The sequence below is a fragment of the Leptosomus discolor genome, chromosome 2 (genome assembly GCF_034619465.1).
Source record: "Leptosomus discolor isolate bLepDis1 chromosome 2, bLepDis1.hap2, whole genome shotgun sequence".
Classification (NCBI taxonomy): Eukaryota; Metazoa; Chordata; class Aves; order Leptosomiformes; family Leptosomidae; genus Leptosomus; species Leptosomus discolor.
The window spans coordinates 75,613,479-75,630,924 of record NC_141392.1 but is presented as its reverse complement, the minus strand read 5'-3'; the positions used below and the strand labels follow the sequence as shown (position 1 = coordinate 75,630,924).

General features: G+C 37.6%; 1 protein-coding gene across 2 annotated transcripts in view; it reads right to left on the bottom strand.

Moving 5' to 3' along the window:
* Positions 1–17,446, bottom strand: part of REV3L (REV3 like, DNA directed polymerase zeta catalytic subunit) — a 124,918-nt gene that overhangs the window by 32,383 nt on the left and 75,089 nt on the right. For both annotated transcript variants that reach the window (XM_086482432.1, XM_086482431.1), the window contains exons 12-18: positions 15,036–15,175; positions 7,944–12,153; positions 6,582–7,561; positions 5,893–5,975; positions 4,781–4,906; positions 3,006–3,198; positions 449–560 (exon numbers count right to left, since the gene is read on the bottom strand). In XM_086482432.1, coding sequence (XP_086338558.1) covers positions 449–560; positions 3,006–3,198; positions 4,781–4,906; positions 5,893–5,975; positions 6,582–7,561; positions 7,944–12,153; positions 15,036–15,175 — 5,844 coding nt within the window. The remainder of the gene's footprint in view (positions 1–448; positions 561–3,005; positions 3,199–4,780; positions 4,907–5,892; positions 5,976–6,581; positions 7,562–7,943; positions 12,154–15,035; positions 15,176–17,446) is intronic.

The window sequence follows — 17,446 nt, the reverse complement described above, 5'->3', positions numbered from 1 at the left end:
AGTTATTTTAATCTGTCCATAGCTGTTTCACTACCATGTAGGGGTTTTTTCTGTCTTGCCTCCGAGTCCCTAGAAAAATTCTTTCCATGTGAGGAGTTTTCTATAGCTCTCAGCACTGTTAGTATCTACTATTCTGAGAGTTTCAGAGAGAGATGTGTAATGAATTCTGGGATTAACAGAAAAGGTTGTATTTTAAAGAAGATCACTTATATGGCTGATTAGTTTCAAGACTGTAACTCAGCTGCTTAAGAGGATCTGAATGTTCTTGCTGTCAGAGAAAAGGAAAAGCAAAAAGTATTTTTATTCAAAAGACCACCATGCTTGTCCACTCTAGAAATAAGCCTTTGAGGGAAACAACAACAACAAAAATCAGTATTTGAGAGACTGAAGGAACTAAATCTGCTGTACCAAGCCTGAAAAATAAAAGCAGAACGTACAGATATGCTACCTTTTTACAATATTCACTACTTCCTGGAAAAGAGTTCTTTCATCAGTAGCGTAACTGACTTCTAGTCCTGTAACTCCAGATCTTGTGAGCAAGGGGGCTTGATCTCTGCTCCCTAGAAAATAAAGTAAAAAAAAAAAAAAATCATTACAATTTAGAAGGAATTCCATGACTTCAGTCAACAGTATCGCTCTAGAATAAAACATATAACTGAAAAATAGTATGGAATACAACAGATTTTTATCTTTTAGCACTAATTATTATCACAATTAATTCCATGGACTTATTTTGCTCCTCCTGGGTGGAAAAGTTTGTTCTTTTCACTTTGCAAAATTCTACCATAGTGGCAATCCTGCACAAATTCTCAGATATAAGTAAATTTGATTCAAGAGAAATTTCACCATTTTACACGTACAAGAGTCCAGGTATCAGAAAATTATTTTTTAATAAGAAATATTAAAGGACCATATGACAGCTCACACTGTTTTCATGCAAAAATATGTATTTTAATTGCTAGCTTAAGAGTAGCTTTGCAAAATGCTTCAAAGAATGAAATTGCTATATAACATAGTCCAGTTTTTTTCAGTACACTTCTTAAAAGACCACTGCTAAGTTACTGACAGAGACGGAATAACACGAGCAAACGCTCACTTAGGGCGCATTAAGAGTGTATACACTGACAAGTGTGTGTGAATAACAGCTAAATTCGTATGCATGCAGGAACTCAGCATTTGCCTTCCATATAAAAAAACCCCTTTAAATGGATAATATGCAACACATACTCTGTCTTTTCATTTTCTCTATATGACAGTAATATCTCTGACTAAGGCAACAATCTGGAGTTTTTAAAAGGCATCTACTTGACACATTCTTAAGATTTTGAGAATCAAAACCAGTGTGCTTTCAGAAATAAATGTTACAATGAGTACTGTAACTTACAAAGCAATAATAACACAAAAAGGGGAAAAAAAAAAAAGTGTATCTCAATGTCAAGTCACTCCACAGGGAACTCAAAAGTTCTAACCAAGAAAATATTGACAGCACATGTCAATTAAAGCAAGGAATGTCACAATAACATTTAAACACATCATTTTATTTCACTACCAAAACCAGATCAGAACCTTTGGTTTTCAAAATACTATTAGACCTCTTTACAGAGAGCTTTTTCTTGATAATTTATCAGTGGCACACACCTAGGAAGCCATAGTGGCTATACTGTGGAAAATCTAACTTAGTAAGGTAATGGAAATAATTTTTTTTAAAGATAGTAACAAGCATGTAATACCAGAATAAACTTCACTGAGAATAATAAGAACTTAGCTTAACGTGATGTAATAGCTATAATACTTTGAGAAATAAACGGGTAAAAGAAGGAGCTGTTGCCTTAATGCTAAATTTATTTTTGGTAGGTTTTTGTCCACACTTAAATTTTAGACAGTATTTTGTGGTTTAATACACATTTACAATGCCAAAGAAACCCTGAAAGAAAGAGGACTTTGGTTTTGGTTTTTGTTGTTGTTTTTTGTTGTTTGTTTGTTTGTTTGTTTTACTAGCCTAAACCAGTGGTACTCAACCTTTAACAGCTGGAGAGCCACTTCTTTATTAAATGGAGTTGTAGAGCACCATGAAAATCAAGTATCAACAGGATGATTTTTTTTTTTTTTTTCCATCATGACACTTCAATGTGTGATGATGCTGCCTCAACACCATCACATATTGATACATCACGACATGACACATCAGCATCCTCTCTCCCAGCAGCTTTCTTTCTTCAACCCCTTCTGGCTGCTAGGAAGGAGTGGGGTGGAGGGGTAGAAGGGGCAAAAGGGCAAGTTTTTCCCCATTCTGCCCCACGGCTGCTGGGTGGGAGGTGATCTCTACTCTTACCTGTGGGGGGATCCCAGCAGCTCCTTTTCTTTCCCCCTATGGGAGGGGGAACTTCAGCGACTCCCACACTGCTGGTCCATTTGCTCAGTGCTCCCCGCGCTGCCTGATAGAGTGGAGCGCCGATCAGACGCCTACATTGCGAGAGCCGCCTGTAGGGCCATGAAGAGCCACATCCGGCTCTAGAGCCACAGGTTGAGTATCACTGGTCTAAACAAAGCCAAAAAGGTACAATAGAATAAGGGCCCCTGTTTAGATCCTAAAAGGATCAGATAAAACCACAAAAATAACCCTTAAGTAAAATATAAAACATACTGTCTTGCTTTTAACATTTTCTACTTGTAGCTATCCAGCAACTTGAGCAGGAAACTAAAGGCAGGTTTTCCTCTTTATACTTTCAGAACACTGCAGGAGCTTGTCCACAAGTATGCAAACATAGATATTTTGCACATGTGTATGTAATTTGCGGTTGACAGCCCATGCAATAGTTCTTCAGAAGATATAAGCAGGAAAACTCTCTCTATGTTTAATATGGCCATTCATCCAACAGTCAACAAGACAAAATCAAATGAGCTAAATAGTAAGACAGATACTCGATTATATTTTGCTTGCTACTGTTTGACTACTATGAAATAAGCATTTTTGTATAATATGTTACGAAAAAAGAAATAGGAACCTTGGCTGGAGAGTGTCCTGTCTCTATCAATCACTATAGCACCAGTGATTTCTTTCTTATCAGTATTTGGCAGTGCTGTGTCTGATGAGATGCAATAGAATAAAGCACAGATCGGGTCAAACTCTGGGTCTGGTTCCAAATCTCGTCTGGTTCGAGCATGTAACTCCATACTGATGAGGGTAAGGTGTTGGACCTATCAACAAATAAATACAGTAAGTTAGTACGTTTTGGAGCTTTCTTCAAAATATTTAGGAGGAGACTATTAGTGCAAATCAGTGCATTGCAGGTATTTACATGGTCATATTATATTGTAACTAAGAAGTCACATCTGAAAATTAACAGAAGTCATTAAACATGCATCTCTGGATCTCACTTCTTTGCAAAAAAGCATTATCTTACAAAAAAAGATTAAGCACTTAATACATTTTTATACTCAATTATTCAATAAATTTGCTTCTGAGTACTATCTTCTCCCAAAAGCAGAAAACGCAAACAAACAGAAACATTCAACTTCAACAACTGTCAATTCCTGCAACGTTTTCAAACAGCTTTGGCATATTCAGTTGAATTAAGTTTCTGGATTGATCAAGAACAAAGAATCACGGTTGGTCTTTATTTTCCGTTCCCTCCCTCACGCAAGATGCGCAAACAAGCATGAAGATAAAGTCATTTACAGGAAGATATGGAGAATACCTAACTTCTCCTTCACTTGCTTTAATGAACTTCCACATTATGTTGCTACAGCTTTTTGCAGAATGGTTTGCACTAAGAAAATGCTAATCCCCATACATTGTACAGTTTTGGCTCTACAATAAATACTGTAGTATTTAACACTGTTTCAACACTATCTTGTTGCTCTGCTGTCTTGCATAATATTGTTGATAATGTGAAATAATGGGCAAGTTAGAGGGATTACAAGGGAACAGTTACAAATATTTCTGAGTGTGCAAGCTGCCCTGGGGGCAGCCTGATTTCCTCTAGATTTGCATCCTTCATCACTATAGCCATCACTGAAATTAAATTCTACTATCACACTCTATCTCAATTTCCTGCTGAGTCATCAGTTTCTCGTGGCTTCTCCTGCGTCATCTACTCAGTGCATAAAACTCTATCTCCCTGTCTCATCTCTAAGTTGGTCAACAGCTAATTCCAAAGCACGGATGTGGTGACTGTCTGGGAGCACATACATGCTGGCTGGCCAGTTAGCAGCCAAATGCAGAAGTACTACTATAGTCACATTGCATCCCTTTTCTCCAGCACCAATTTTGATCTCTCTTCCCAGACCAACCACTGATCTATATGAAATACACAGAGACACTCTATGAGACACACACCATTTTGTTAAATGTCGTAGAAACTGGACAACATGCTCAGAATGTAACATGTAGAGATACCAGGAGGGCCTGACTGAATGATGCCAGATGCCTTGTTTCTTAAGGAAATGATCCATGAAAGTTATGGTCAACTAGTTTTTCCAGTAATGTTTTTATACAAAACCTACTATTTCTTCTTTCTGATCTTTCCATTATTTTTATTTTTTAAAGGAAGGTTTACTACCTTCTCAACAAAAATATTGTGAAATTTAGTTCAATACTATTACATAAAGGCACTCTGAGATCAAGGTGAAGCTAGTAGAGCAACTACTTAAAGCTGCAGACATCACACACTGATTAATTTTAAGTCAGCCAGGGACCAAGGAGGAAAAGGTTTTAAAATTCTGCCATTACAAAACTGGTCTGACAAACTACCATTTCATAAAATAACATGTAAGTTACCTCATGTAAAGATTTTGCTTCCTGCAGGTTCTCCACACTGATTTTAAAACCATAAGTGTTATTTAAAGATGGTCCTTCAATTTGAGAAGTCTCTTTCTTTGGAGCACCAAGGCCAGCAAATTGATTCTTTATTGGGAGGGGAAAAAAAAAAGCACAGTATAATATTCAAAAAACTACAGGTTGCTAAATTCATATGCAATATTATACACAAATTTATCAATGAAAAGGAAAATGCTACACTACAATTACTAAAAAAAGCAGCTTTCGCTATTCTCCCCATGTCATTTTTCAACAGGGAAACAACAGTTGTATCTCTCTGTCTTTTAGCAATAATTTTAATGAAACCTCATAGTAAAGCAAGAGGCAGTTTGAAATACTTTAAAAACCCCCACAAAAACAACCAAACACCCATCCCCCCACACACCCACACATATTGGCTTTCTTAGAAGCCTAAGGACAGGGCAACCAGCAAACCTCTATTCTCTCTTGAGCAACAATTAATCAAAACCCTCTATTTCAGTTACCACTTTTTAAGGCACTGAATTAAGGGTATACCGGGGAATACTAGTATTTTAAGAAAAAAATAAAAGACCATTGGGTCATTTTGGTAATGCATCTAGCTCAGCATTCTGTTTCCAACACGGGGAGCAGAAACATACCATTCACCACCTACGTTGATTTCAGAAAACGCTTACAACATTGTCTGAAAACCAATACACATACAGACACCTAAATATACACCTCTGTGCGTGCCTGCGTATGTATGTACACACATATATATAAAAGGGAAATCACAAGAGAACTTAAAAAGGATGTTGAAACTGAAGAGCAAAGCAACATCCTTACATGGCGTCTCTTTAGTGTTTCATTGGTGTCTTGCTACCCTAAAACATAGAACATACTCTCAATATCCGAATTCCCACCCCGGCCCCCACAAATTCAACTGATTTCTTATTCCTAAATTTGAATGTACACCAATTCTACAGCAATTGCATCCTAGTTTTTAAATGTATTTTCAGGATCTTAACAGCAAAAGAAAAAAAACGCAGGAGTACGGAAATGTGTATGTGTGGTGTAATAAAAATACAACTGCACGTAAAATCTTAATTTACCTTCATTTGTGTGGTCAGAAGTACTCTTCGAAGACCATCAGCATTATTTCCTCTCTTGTGGCTCAGTTTTTGGGCTTTTGGTTCTGTAAACATATGCAAGTGCAAAACTGCTTAGCCTCAATAATACTGTCTAGACATTAAAAACATGCTAGAAACAACTAGAGGCATTTGGTTAATATTATAAACAAATATTATTGTATATATATAAACAAATACAACTTTATTCTCTGTCCAATCCAAAGCACAACTATTACAATGCATATTTATGGACATTTAGGAACGTACAGTACAAGGCCAATAAGTTACCAAACCTCACACGATTATCATCTTGAACACCGCACTGTTATTCACACTCTACACTGAGATTATGTATGAAAAATACAAGCAATATAACCAACAAGATTTCAAAAATCACCAAAACAAGCTATACTTATTAAATTAAGTTTTTAACCAGCACTTCAGAGTTCTGATACTGCGACCATCAGGAAGCAAAAGGGTGTTCTGCTTCTAGACTTTTTTCATAATTCAGTAGTTACTTTAACAATAATGCAGAGACCTTTTCCTTTCCAAACCTAGCTTTCAATATATTTATTTGCAGATGAAACTCTTTTCTCATTATGTCAGAAGAAAAATAATATCATTTTCAGATATTTTTTTTGTCTATCATTAGAATCACTTAATGGATTTACCTGTGGATAAAGGTGTAAAACCAAGAACCTCAGGTACTCCATCTTGATTTTTTCTTTGCACAATGGGTGTACTATGTAGGAAAGCGGATTCAGAATTTCCAGGATCATCATTAACTTGAAATGGAGATGTGTCAAAGGATGTCCTAACGTCCTCTTGGGTGGACAGAGCGTTTTGTGCACTTCCAACAGGTACTACATCATTTCCTTCCACAGAAGACAAAATAATATTCTGACTATTCCACTCTGTGTCTTCTAAGTTGGACTGTTTGGGATCTGGAGATGCTACCTGCTGCCAAGGAGGTAGTACGGGAGAATCTGGTGAACTGTAATTGACATAATAATCGTCCTCCTCCTCTTCCTTATCATGTTCTAGTGTTGAAGTCGTAAGTGTCTTGCTTTCAGATGGAGTTTTATTAGAGTCCATGTCATTTTTAGTATTTATAGAAGTTCCTATAGTGCTTATAGGCCTATCACAGGTTTCCTTGGTTTGTGTTTTCGTAGCTTCTGCCACAGAAGCAGGAGAATTCTTTGTAGGCACAACAGGTCTTTCATCTTCCAGGCTAGATAAATTTAAATCTCTAGTTGCTTTTACTACTTCTACAGATTTCTCTTCAGACAATACTGCAGAGCTGAAATTCTCAGATGCCTTTGCCAGCTCAGCAGGATGATTCTTAGGCAATTTCTTGAAATGTTCATACTCATCTTTGGCATGGAGCCATATCTGAACTTGCTGTTGGCTTGGAGCACACTTGCATGGCATTATGACTATCTTTTTGTCTTCACTAGTTTTATGGCTATTACCTTCTCTTCTGTTAACAGTAGAGTGACCATAATGAGGAGACCCTGGTCTAGGACCTTCTGTCATTGCTGAAAACGCAGTCTTCCAGAGTCGTAGACCTTCTAATGAGAAGTCCCCCTCAAACTCAAGCAGGTCATTTGGAAGTCTAGTTTCCACTGTGAGAAGCCGTCCTCCAATCTCCCTGTGAAGAAAATAGTTTTAAGTTATCCTTTTGTTCTGAACTGCATTGAAGGCAGTCCTCAAGATGATACGCAAGTAGAGTCCTGCTAACTAGTTTTCTCACTGTGCAACTCCTGTGAGCAGTATCTTTCTTTTACAAACCAAGCAGGCACACTCCCACTTACTACAACAGTATCAAGCAACAAAAAAAAAAAAAATCAGTGTCATGAAGAAAAATGGGTATTTGCAACAGGAAGCACAGTAATTTTCAAGTTCAAATGTATGTATATCAGATGGGATCCTTCATGCATCTGTGACGCATAACAGCATAAAATCGTTTACAGGAATAAATTACATTTAATATAATCACAAGCATATGTAGACAGAAATGCATTTAACAGTACCTTGGCTTTTCTGGAGCATCTGAAGGATTGCTGCAAAATGGTTCCTGATAAATTGTTTCTGCGAGATCATGATCCAGCAAAGTTGCCATGATTTCCTCACGACTGGGTGGGGACATGAGAGGCTTAAGAATGTGAGCAGTACGAGGTGTAAAACTTCCATTCTTTGATTGTGAGGGAGAGCTGGTTGATCTTGGTGAACTATCTGGAGTTGGAGTTAATGCCTCATTGTTTCTCGAAACATATAATTCTAAATCCTCAGAAGCTGCATCTATAAGTTCACCATCAGGAGAAGACAATATGGATGTAAAAGAGGTATTAACTGAATCAAGTGGTTGACAGGGTTCAAAAGTGGTTTCTTTTCTAATGTGGCTTTGAATCCAGTCCGAGCTGGTTGGCTGAGGAAGGTTAAGAAATCTCTCTTTATTTACGGTATTTCTATTTAATTTGAATTTTTCATTTAAACAGACTTCAGTCTCTTGTGTACAAGAGGTATCAATAGAACTAGATCTAGAAGTTGAAGGATGAACATTTTTCCTCCATTGGCTACGGCAGTGGTTCTCATTACTATCCAGTGAGGTTTTCTCAAAAAGCTCAGGGCTCAGGGAACCAGACCGTATCCATTTACTCGTGCTTGAGGAATGCTGCTTTTCTTCCTCAGATTTTTGGTCATCATGACACATAAAGTCGTTTTCTGTTGTTTGTCCAGAACCAAGATCCTGAACTGCATCACTCAAGAATTTCTGGGGCAGATTTTGATCTGCTGGGACAAACTGGCTTGCAGAATAAAAACTGCAAAATCCAGTTTGCCCTATAGTGTTAATATCAAAATTGTAATTGTGGTCTGGAGACAAGCTGTCTTCAAGTGAGTAGCAGCTTTCAAAACCAGGGTCTGAAAAAAAAACGGGGCTGTCATCAGACACAGAGTGATCAATGCGACTAGTGAACTGCTGGCTTAAAGACTCCATTTTTGACAGTTTTGGTGTTTTTTCTTTAGGTTTTGTATTCCTGGGAGCACGAGATTTTCTTGGTGATGCAACTGACCGGGACCTTTTGATTGCTTTATTCTGTTCAAGAGGACATGGTACAGTTCTGCTCAACTGTGTTTTAGCTTGTAATGGTTCCTGTGTAACACTAGCATTCTGAGCTTTCTGCTGTCTCTTCTGGAGCAACTCTTTCAAAACAGCTAGGCCAGACTGTCCTTCACTGAACGCTGACGGGGCCACTATAGTCCTGTTTTTATATTGGGAGATGGGTTTTGGTTGCATGGTTGTTTCTGACAGAGACCTTTGTTTTACTGTTTCAGGTTTAAAATGTGACATATCAAAAATAAATCCTCTCTGGTTTTGATCCCAATTTAATTGTTTCACTGGACTCTTCAAAGACGTTACAAAACAGTTCTTAGGCAACTGATGTGGCCCAGGGCTCTCCTCAGATGACTTAAGAATAGAAGAACAAGGATCAGAATGCTTGGATGCCTCTGGTAAACAAAAAATCTGCTGTTGATTATTGTCTTTACAATGCAAATAGTTAGTGGCATGTAACTGATCCATCTTTGCTGTGTTCAAAGAGTCACGAGCTTCATTTAATTTCCCAGCTGATGGTAAATATCTGTTTTGCAAATTTTTTACCTCTTCTGCTTTTGCAGAAGTCTTATCTTTAGAGATGCGCACATTCTGTGTTACCTGAGTTGACTGATTAGATGGATCAAATATGTTTTGAACGACAGCAGATTCCTTCATTCTAAATATAGCACTTTGAGTCCTGGGCCTTTGGGAGCTCATTTTTGGTACTTCTCTTCCAGATGCCACAGGAGTAGATGCAAAAGATGAATGAGGGTCTTCTCGTGGAGCAGGTAAACACTGTGTATCTACAGGCTTATCAATTTCCATCAATGAATTAAAACAGCCTGATGAATTACCTTGTGCATCAGCTGCTGAAGGGAGCTGTGCTGATGGTAGATATCCCACTGAATAGCCAGGAAGAGGACTGTCTTTCCAGTTATGAAGTGGCTGCAAGTTGACAGAATTGTAAGAAATCTCAGGCAGATCCTGATGTTTCAGCACAAACTTCACTTCTGCAGCAGAGCGAGTATGTCCTTTTTCATCTTTAAATACCACGCGCTTTCTTGAGGATGCTTTTTCAGCGTTTTTTTGTCTTTCTTTTGTTCTGGGTTTCTTCTTTCCATCATCTGCTGTTTTATCAGCCTGATTAATCTTTTTCTTTTTCTTGGTAGATACAGCGGGGCTAGCAAATTTCTTTTTACATTTCTTAACCTGAGTTTTTGCTCGACTATTTTTTCCTACACTAGAATTAACAGTCTTGCTGTTGTACATATTGGGTGCCCTGCTAAACAAAGCTTCTCTGTCCAGCTTGGTCAAAATTTCTTCTGCTTTTGGATCAGTGGGAGACCAGCAGCGAGGCGGAGATGTGTTTACTGGGCTTGTGCTTCTCTCAGAAAGAAAACCTAACTTAGACATAACATCACTATAGTTATAGTCACAGTCTTCAGCTTCAGCATTGTAGGATGGTGAAGGAGGAGAAAGAATTGTATGCATTCTTTTTCTGAAAGATAAAGTTCTTCTAATATTTTTACTACCTGTTTTTTGTGGTTTTCCAGCTTTTTTCTTGGTTGACTTATGTTTTGCTTTCCTTTTGTGACTTTTCTTTGGTGTTAGAGGATAAATAGGATATTTGGTTGCAGGAGAGTCAGGAACTTTTGGCCAAAAGTCCTTTAAAGGTGCAAGCTTTTTATATAAGTTCATCTTTTCCTCTGTGAGTACTACTCTTTCCTCACTAGAATCTACTTTCCCTAGTTTAACAAGCATATTTTTTCTCCCTCTAAATCTATTGATGATAATATATTTAATAATAACAGGTGGCAATTTTTTAGAAAGTTTTCTACGCTTTCGAGACTTCTGAGACCCATCCAAACTTTCAACACTTTCTATTGGTTGAGGTAGATTAATTTTTGAGTTGTGTGCGACAAAGCTCGATTCACTGTCTTCAGTCTCATAATTTACCTTCCGTTTTGTTCGGAGCGTATATTTATTCCCACATAATCCAAATGACTGCTCAGTTTCAAGAGATCCATCTGCAAACTGGCAGTCAGTATAATTAGCTGTACTTGTAGGCATTTTGTTTTCAAAAGCCTCAAGAGGAACTTGAACTAAGTCACTAGGTAAAGCACTATCCTTATCAGGAATGTTACTACAAGCATTACCTTGTGTATAGCACGTTTCTTTCACTGATGCAACATCATGTACACTTGCAGGCTCCTGATGACTGATAAAACCATGTTTCTTTTTATTCAGCTTCAACCTGGACTGTTTGTTGCCTTGCTGTAATTTATATGTCACGGGAGCTAACTTCTGTGGTCGACTAAGACAATTAGAAAGAACAACACTAGGAAAGAACATATAATGTGCTGCTTGTTGACTGAGGCTTGGCTTTTCTGCCTTATGCTCCTGAAATTCTTCATACCTAATTTTAAGCTTATTAAGGCCACCTTCATCAGTGTTATTTTCAAGTGAATGTACCATAGTTCGACTGCCTCCTGAACAAGACATCAATTCACAATTTTCTGTAACTGTTGCTGGAAAAAAACTATTTATACTTGCACTGCTGGACTTTTCATTTACTTCAGAGGACATTTTACCTTTGGAGTGGCCGGAGTGGCTCAAATCGGAAAAGTTAAATAAGTTTTTATTCAACATGCTGTCACCAATGTGGCGGCCAACATGCATAAAAGAGACATCCTTTTCAGCCTTTCTGATGCTAGTATACTTCCTACTAGGTATCTGTCTGCTCACTGATGAAATATCATCTTCATACTCAAAAATATTACTTTCACATGAAGGAACTGGGAGAGTATCTTTCTTGTTGCTGTCTTTGTGAGAGTTTTCTGCATGGGTACTATTGCTGAATGGAGTTGGGTACTTTGCTGAGTAAGTGCTTTCTTTTGTAAGAGAATGGACCGAAAGTTCAGGTCTTGTTTCTGTGTTTGGTTGCGAGAGGTCTTCTACTAAATCTTCATTATTCAAAACATGGTTAGAAAGGGCACTTGTGTGTTTACACTGAAAAGTAATCTTAGCAGAAGATGGGGGTTCTAGCGTAGCAGCATCTTTGTGAAAGATTGAGGTCTTTACAGACATTTTGCTTGTTGCAACGACGGAGGAGTGAGTTCGAGAACTTTCATTATTCAAAGGATTGTCTGAAATGGAAGACAAGCAATTTTACTCTAGTAGTCCTGTAAAAAAAAAGGACCTAAGGCATTACTAATTTTATTGACACTTTCCTGAAAGCCCTCCCATCCAAAGACAAAACAAAACTCTTCTAAACCACACTGCATTTATGATTATGACAACTACAGACCCCGAGTACATGAGCTGCTTTATCGAAATCATGTCGTCAGTACACTTGCATCTCAGCCATTCTGTCAGTTACTCCTAAATGGTAGGCTTGCATAGTTGCCAAAGATTTCATGCTGGTTTTCTGAAAGAAGGCTTCTAAAATAACTTTCAGATAACTAAATACAAACAGATTGATTTCTAGAAAATCTTGTACCCTGCTTTGTCCCTGAGAAGAATGCATACTCACTGGCTCTGAAAAACAAAGAACTTATTTAGATGACTTTCTCCATATAGAAAAGTAATTGCACAGAAAGCTAAAATACTATCTTACAACACGACAAGGGCGTTGTATTAACTGTCCTGTGCGCTAGGCACAGACAATTTGCTGCACTTTTATAAAGCAGAGCAATTTACCACCCATTCAGGTGTTTATGCAAGGAGTTTGCAGCATTTAGTTAGATCATGAGTTCACATCCATTCATTAAAATTCTCACACAGATCTGCAACCAGCATGTGCTGCAGTAACTGTCCTGTGCAGACTCATCACGTGATACCTGGGATGATTTTTCTTTCACTGATACTGTCACCAGGATTTGCTCAGGATCAGTGCGGACAGGCAGGTGGTAAGTATCAAATTAACAACTGGTTTGCAGAAACTGCGTGCTTGCTCCTAACCACAATGAACACCAAGTAATTTGAAGGAGTTTATTCCTCTGCAAAGAGGCAGTTACCACAGAGCTCCTGACACACAGCAATTTGTTCATGTGTCCACATCTTTAGCTGAAATGTTGAAGGGGGACAGGAGTTATGAAACATGCTGTATGATCTGGAAGCACGCACTGCATACTGTCGTACTAGATGGGCAATCCTTTGGGCCCTTACTGTAAATCTCAGCCAATTTGGGGATTATCTTAGATTCATTCATGCTGCCTTCAGTTTAGCAATTTATTTGTTGCCAGGTGAGAAAAATAAAAAGAAGTCTCAATCTGTTTCTAATAACATTTTCTAATCTCTCACAGCTGGGAGATGCTGTCTGTGATTCTTTGAGGGTGAGAGTCCACACAAAGAATGAGGATGATTAACTGAAAACCAAGAAAACAGGAGTATAGTGAAGTGTCAACTAACGCTTGGAAGATACCTGACTATTCAGATACAAAAATTGCAAAAATACTTGTCAGTCACTCAGTCAGGTGTTATGAACACAGATTCATGTGTGGATAAAAACCTTCTAATTTAGAAGAACTTGATTAAGATCTGGTTTGAATTTACTGTATGTCCTATTATAAGAAGTTGATGAAGTTCACAGTAATAAACTCATTCTAAGCTAACATTCTCCTTCTGCATGTGATATTTCACATTTTTAAAATATTCTAAAATTTAAACATTGATTTAAGACACAGTCTCATTAGCCAGAAGCATCCCTTTTTACATTAAATTACAAAAGTACTGCAAATAAGGAAATTACAGTTGTATATTTTACAAAACCAAATCGTATTAGTAGTACATCAAGTCATGTATTAACCCTACAATTATATCTATAAAAGCAAAGCAAAAAGTAAACTATGCTTTAAACAGTGAACACAAAAGAATAGCTGTGGTTGCCTATGTAATAAGATCATATAGCTTACTTTCTCTAATAGAGAATTGCTAATACATGTATTAAGACATATCTGTTCTATATACTAATATATGATGTTTGTTTTTTTGTCAAATAGCTTCAAGAGACACGAACCAATACAGACATTTTGTAAAGGATCACATTCCTGCCCCAAAAAGCAAATACAATAACTGGAAATTAGGTACATGCACAAGCACAAACAAGATTTTACATTAACCAGTTTGTACTATGGATTAAGAAATAAGTTCCTGTACAAAGTGTGTTAACCACAAATTTCAAATTTTAAAGGCAATGAAGTATGGCTAATACAACATTTCTAAACAAAGAACAACTACTGTTGATTAGAGCAAGAAGAAAAGTGAACCTAATACTGAGAAAACCCTGGATACAGATATGTATTTTTCCCCACAAGATCCACACATTTTCCATTGCTTCGCTCAACAGATTTTATAAATGTGAAAATATGTAGATTGTCTAATGAAACAAAGAATAGAATTCATATATTTGCCTAACCTCAAAGTATGCATTCTATTAACTACGTTTTTTTGATCAAAGACAGGAGGTTATAAAGAGATAGCAAGAGATATCTCTACAGATTAATTTAATTCTTTATAGATTCTGAAAGGCAGTTTCTTCTGCATCAGCTTTGCCACTGCATAGTTTTAACTCATGCAATCCCAAGAAGTGAACACACAATCTGCTGAATGAAACATAGGCTCAAACAAAGGCTCACTATATTTTAGCATGTGTGGCAAATGCTTGCAAAGCAAAGAACTACATAAATTTACACAACAATACATTTAACTATTTACAATGAAATCCTAGCAGGATAAATGATCCTACAGAATCATTAATTTTAACACCATATTTGCATAACAAATAGTAACAAAAAAATACCCCTTGCAGATTCTGGTAATGCGTAGAGGACATTGAGATTAAAATATTGTGTTTGCTTATATGGAAGATGTTAAGGGCCTGCTGCTGCAGTCTGTTGAGAGCATTTCCTTCCAATTGAAACACAAATCGAAAATGGTTAGCACTTCTGAGAATTAGCAAATTGATCTGAAGATGAACTATGACTCAGGTAATAATTTGACTTCCAAAGCTGTTTTTTTATTTACTTACCACCATTTTCATCTGCAGTCCCATCTAACTGAGGTATAGAGAGATTAGTTAGGAGCATATTGTTACCACTCCACTCCATTTCTTCCTCTGAAGATGAATCCTCTTCTGTTGAACTTCGATGTGTATTTTTGCCAGCTGACCTAGAGAAAATGAAGGAACTAATTAACGCACAATACTTCTCTTAGAAAACACCGATAGCCACAGGGAACCTCAAAATCAAAGGGGTGTGGTGCTATAAAGTTGTGTAATTTGGGGGAGCAAAGGGAAACAAAAAATTTCTTACATTTCTGAGAAACTCAAAATAGTAACATTAAATAATATTCTAAGATGCAACAGTGGTAGCCAACCATTTAAAAACCAGCAGGATTCACTAGCTTAAGAAGTTAGAGAGAAGGCATTTAGACGTTTAATTTTATCTCAGTTATCTTCAGTAGTTGTGAGGCTGCATCTGGAATCTCGTACTCAGTTTTGGGTATCCCACTACAAGACAGACACTGACAAACTGGAGCAAATCCAGCTGAGAAGCACCAGGGTGACTGGGGACTGGAGCACATGATGTGTAACGAGAGGCTAAGGGAACAGTTTTATTCAGCCTTGAGAAAAAACTAAGAGGAGATCTTGTTGCACTTGTCAAGTATCCGTTGAGTGAGCATAAAGAAGATGAAATCAGATTCAGAGGAGCACAGTGGTTTGAAAAGGGTAACAGGCTCAGCGCTGCCTCAGGGAATGTTCTGTACAAGGAAAACATTCTTCATTATATGGGTGTTCAAACACTGGAACATATTGCCTATATAGGCTATGCAATCTCTGTCTTTGGAGATACTCAAACCTTGACCAGAGAAGGCCCTGAGCAACTGATCTATCCAAAGCTGCTTTGACCAGGGCGCTGGACTACATGGCATTTCAATGTTTCTTTCAACCTGATTTATGCTATAATCCTATGCACGAAGCAAATCTTTGTCAACTTTAGTAAACCCAGTAAGGCTGGAGACAACTTCTGCAGATAATAACTTGGATCTCCCCGCATTCAAACCTATCAATTTAGATTTCAGGAAAATTTGTGTAACACAGCATGATACCACCATATATGAACCAGCCCAGGTCTTGATGAGCTCTTTTCTCCAGTTCAGCACAAATCAAACCCAAGCCATTTAATTCAGTCAGGTGTTATGGCTCCTCGTTATCTCAATATATTTTTTGAGATAATGGAAGATTGGCGAATACCCAGTAACAGAAAAGTGATAGTACGGATACAGTAGGATGCATTAGGAAGCAGTACAGATAGAATGAGCATGAGTAGAATAAGGTTGGATCCACCATCAGACTCAAACTGGATCTTTATGCATGAGCAGAATCATGCAGCAGGCAGAGATACCCATGCCCTCTTCTGAAGTCAGTCCAAATTCTGCAGAGATCACACTGAAACAAAGCTTGTAATTCCCTCTGAACATGAGTTGCCTCCCTGTGGAGTAGTACTTTCTGTCTGGGATTAAGATGTAGACATATATGAGTGAGTTATTCGTGAACTAGCTCATCAGGTCTGATGAGTTTTTAAATAGGATTCTCTACTGCATAAAAGCAGTTAATCGCTTCAGGATCCTACCTGACTCCCGAAGTTGTACAGTCATGCCCATACAGAGCTGTGACTGAACCAATAAATTCTCTAAGATACAGGCTGGTTTTACACAGGAATGACCACTAAACTGAGATTAACATTAAATGTTTTAGATGCAAACTCCAACTTTTCAGACTACTGTGAGGGAAAAACCCAAAGAGAATCAAAGGTCAGACAGGAAATGTAGCTTTAGAGATAAATTATCTCTAGAACTAGAAGGCTAATGATCTAACTACTGATTCTGTTACAACTTTTCTGTATGTCTTCAGGAAAGAAAAGATTAGATATTTCTATGCCTCTCTCGCTCTCTGAATCATAGTATAATTACGATTTTTGATGTAAACCCCCACAAATATCAGAATGTTATGTCTGTAAAGTCTCTCATCTTTCAAACAGAATTATAAATACCAGAAGGTCTGCCCAAAGCAGGGGTGAAGAGAAACTGGATATAGCTTCTTTCAATGCCTATCAGTGCAGACTGTACAAAAGGTCATTACAACCTGAGAAGCCGTTCCAAGAATCTTGGCCTTAAAAATATTTAATCTGCTGACCTTTGGCAGTCCAGTAGAGTGAGCAACATTCAAGCTACAGGCACATGAGATATACAAGACAGACCTTCATGTTTGTACTACATCCAAGGTGTGACCTTAAAAGGAGGTCACAATTAAAGTTTTTTGTATTTGGACTTGTAGGACAAAAAACCTACTCAATTTTTCCTTGAACAGTAAACTAGAAGCTTAGGACTAGCCAAATCTAAACATTTAATCTTTATTTCTGTATAAAGCTGATGATTCAC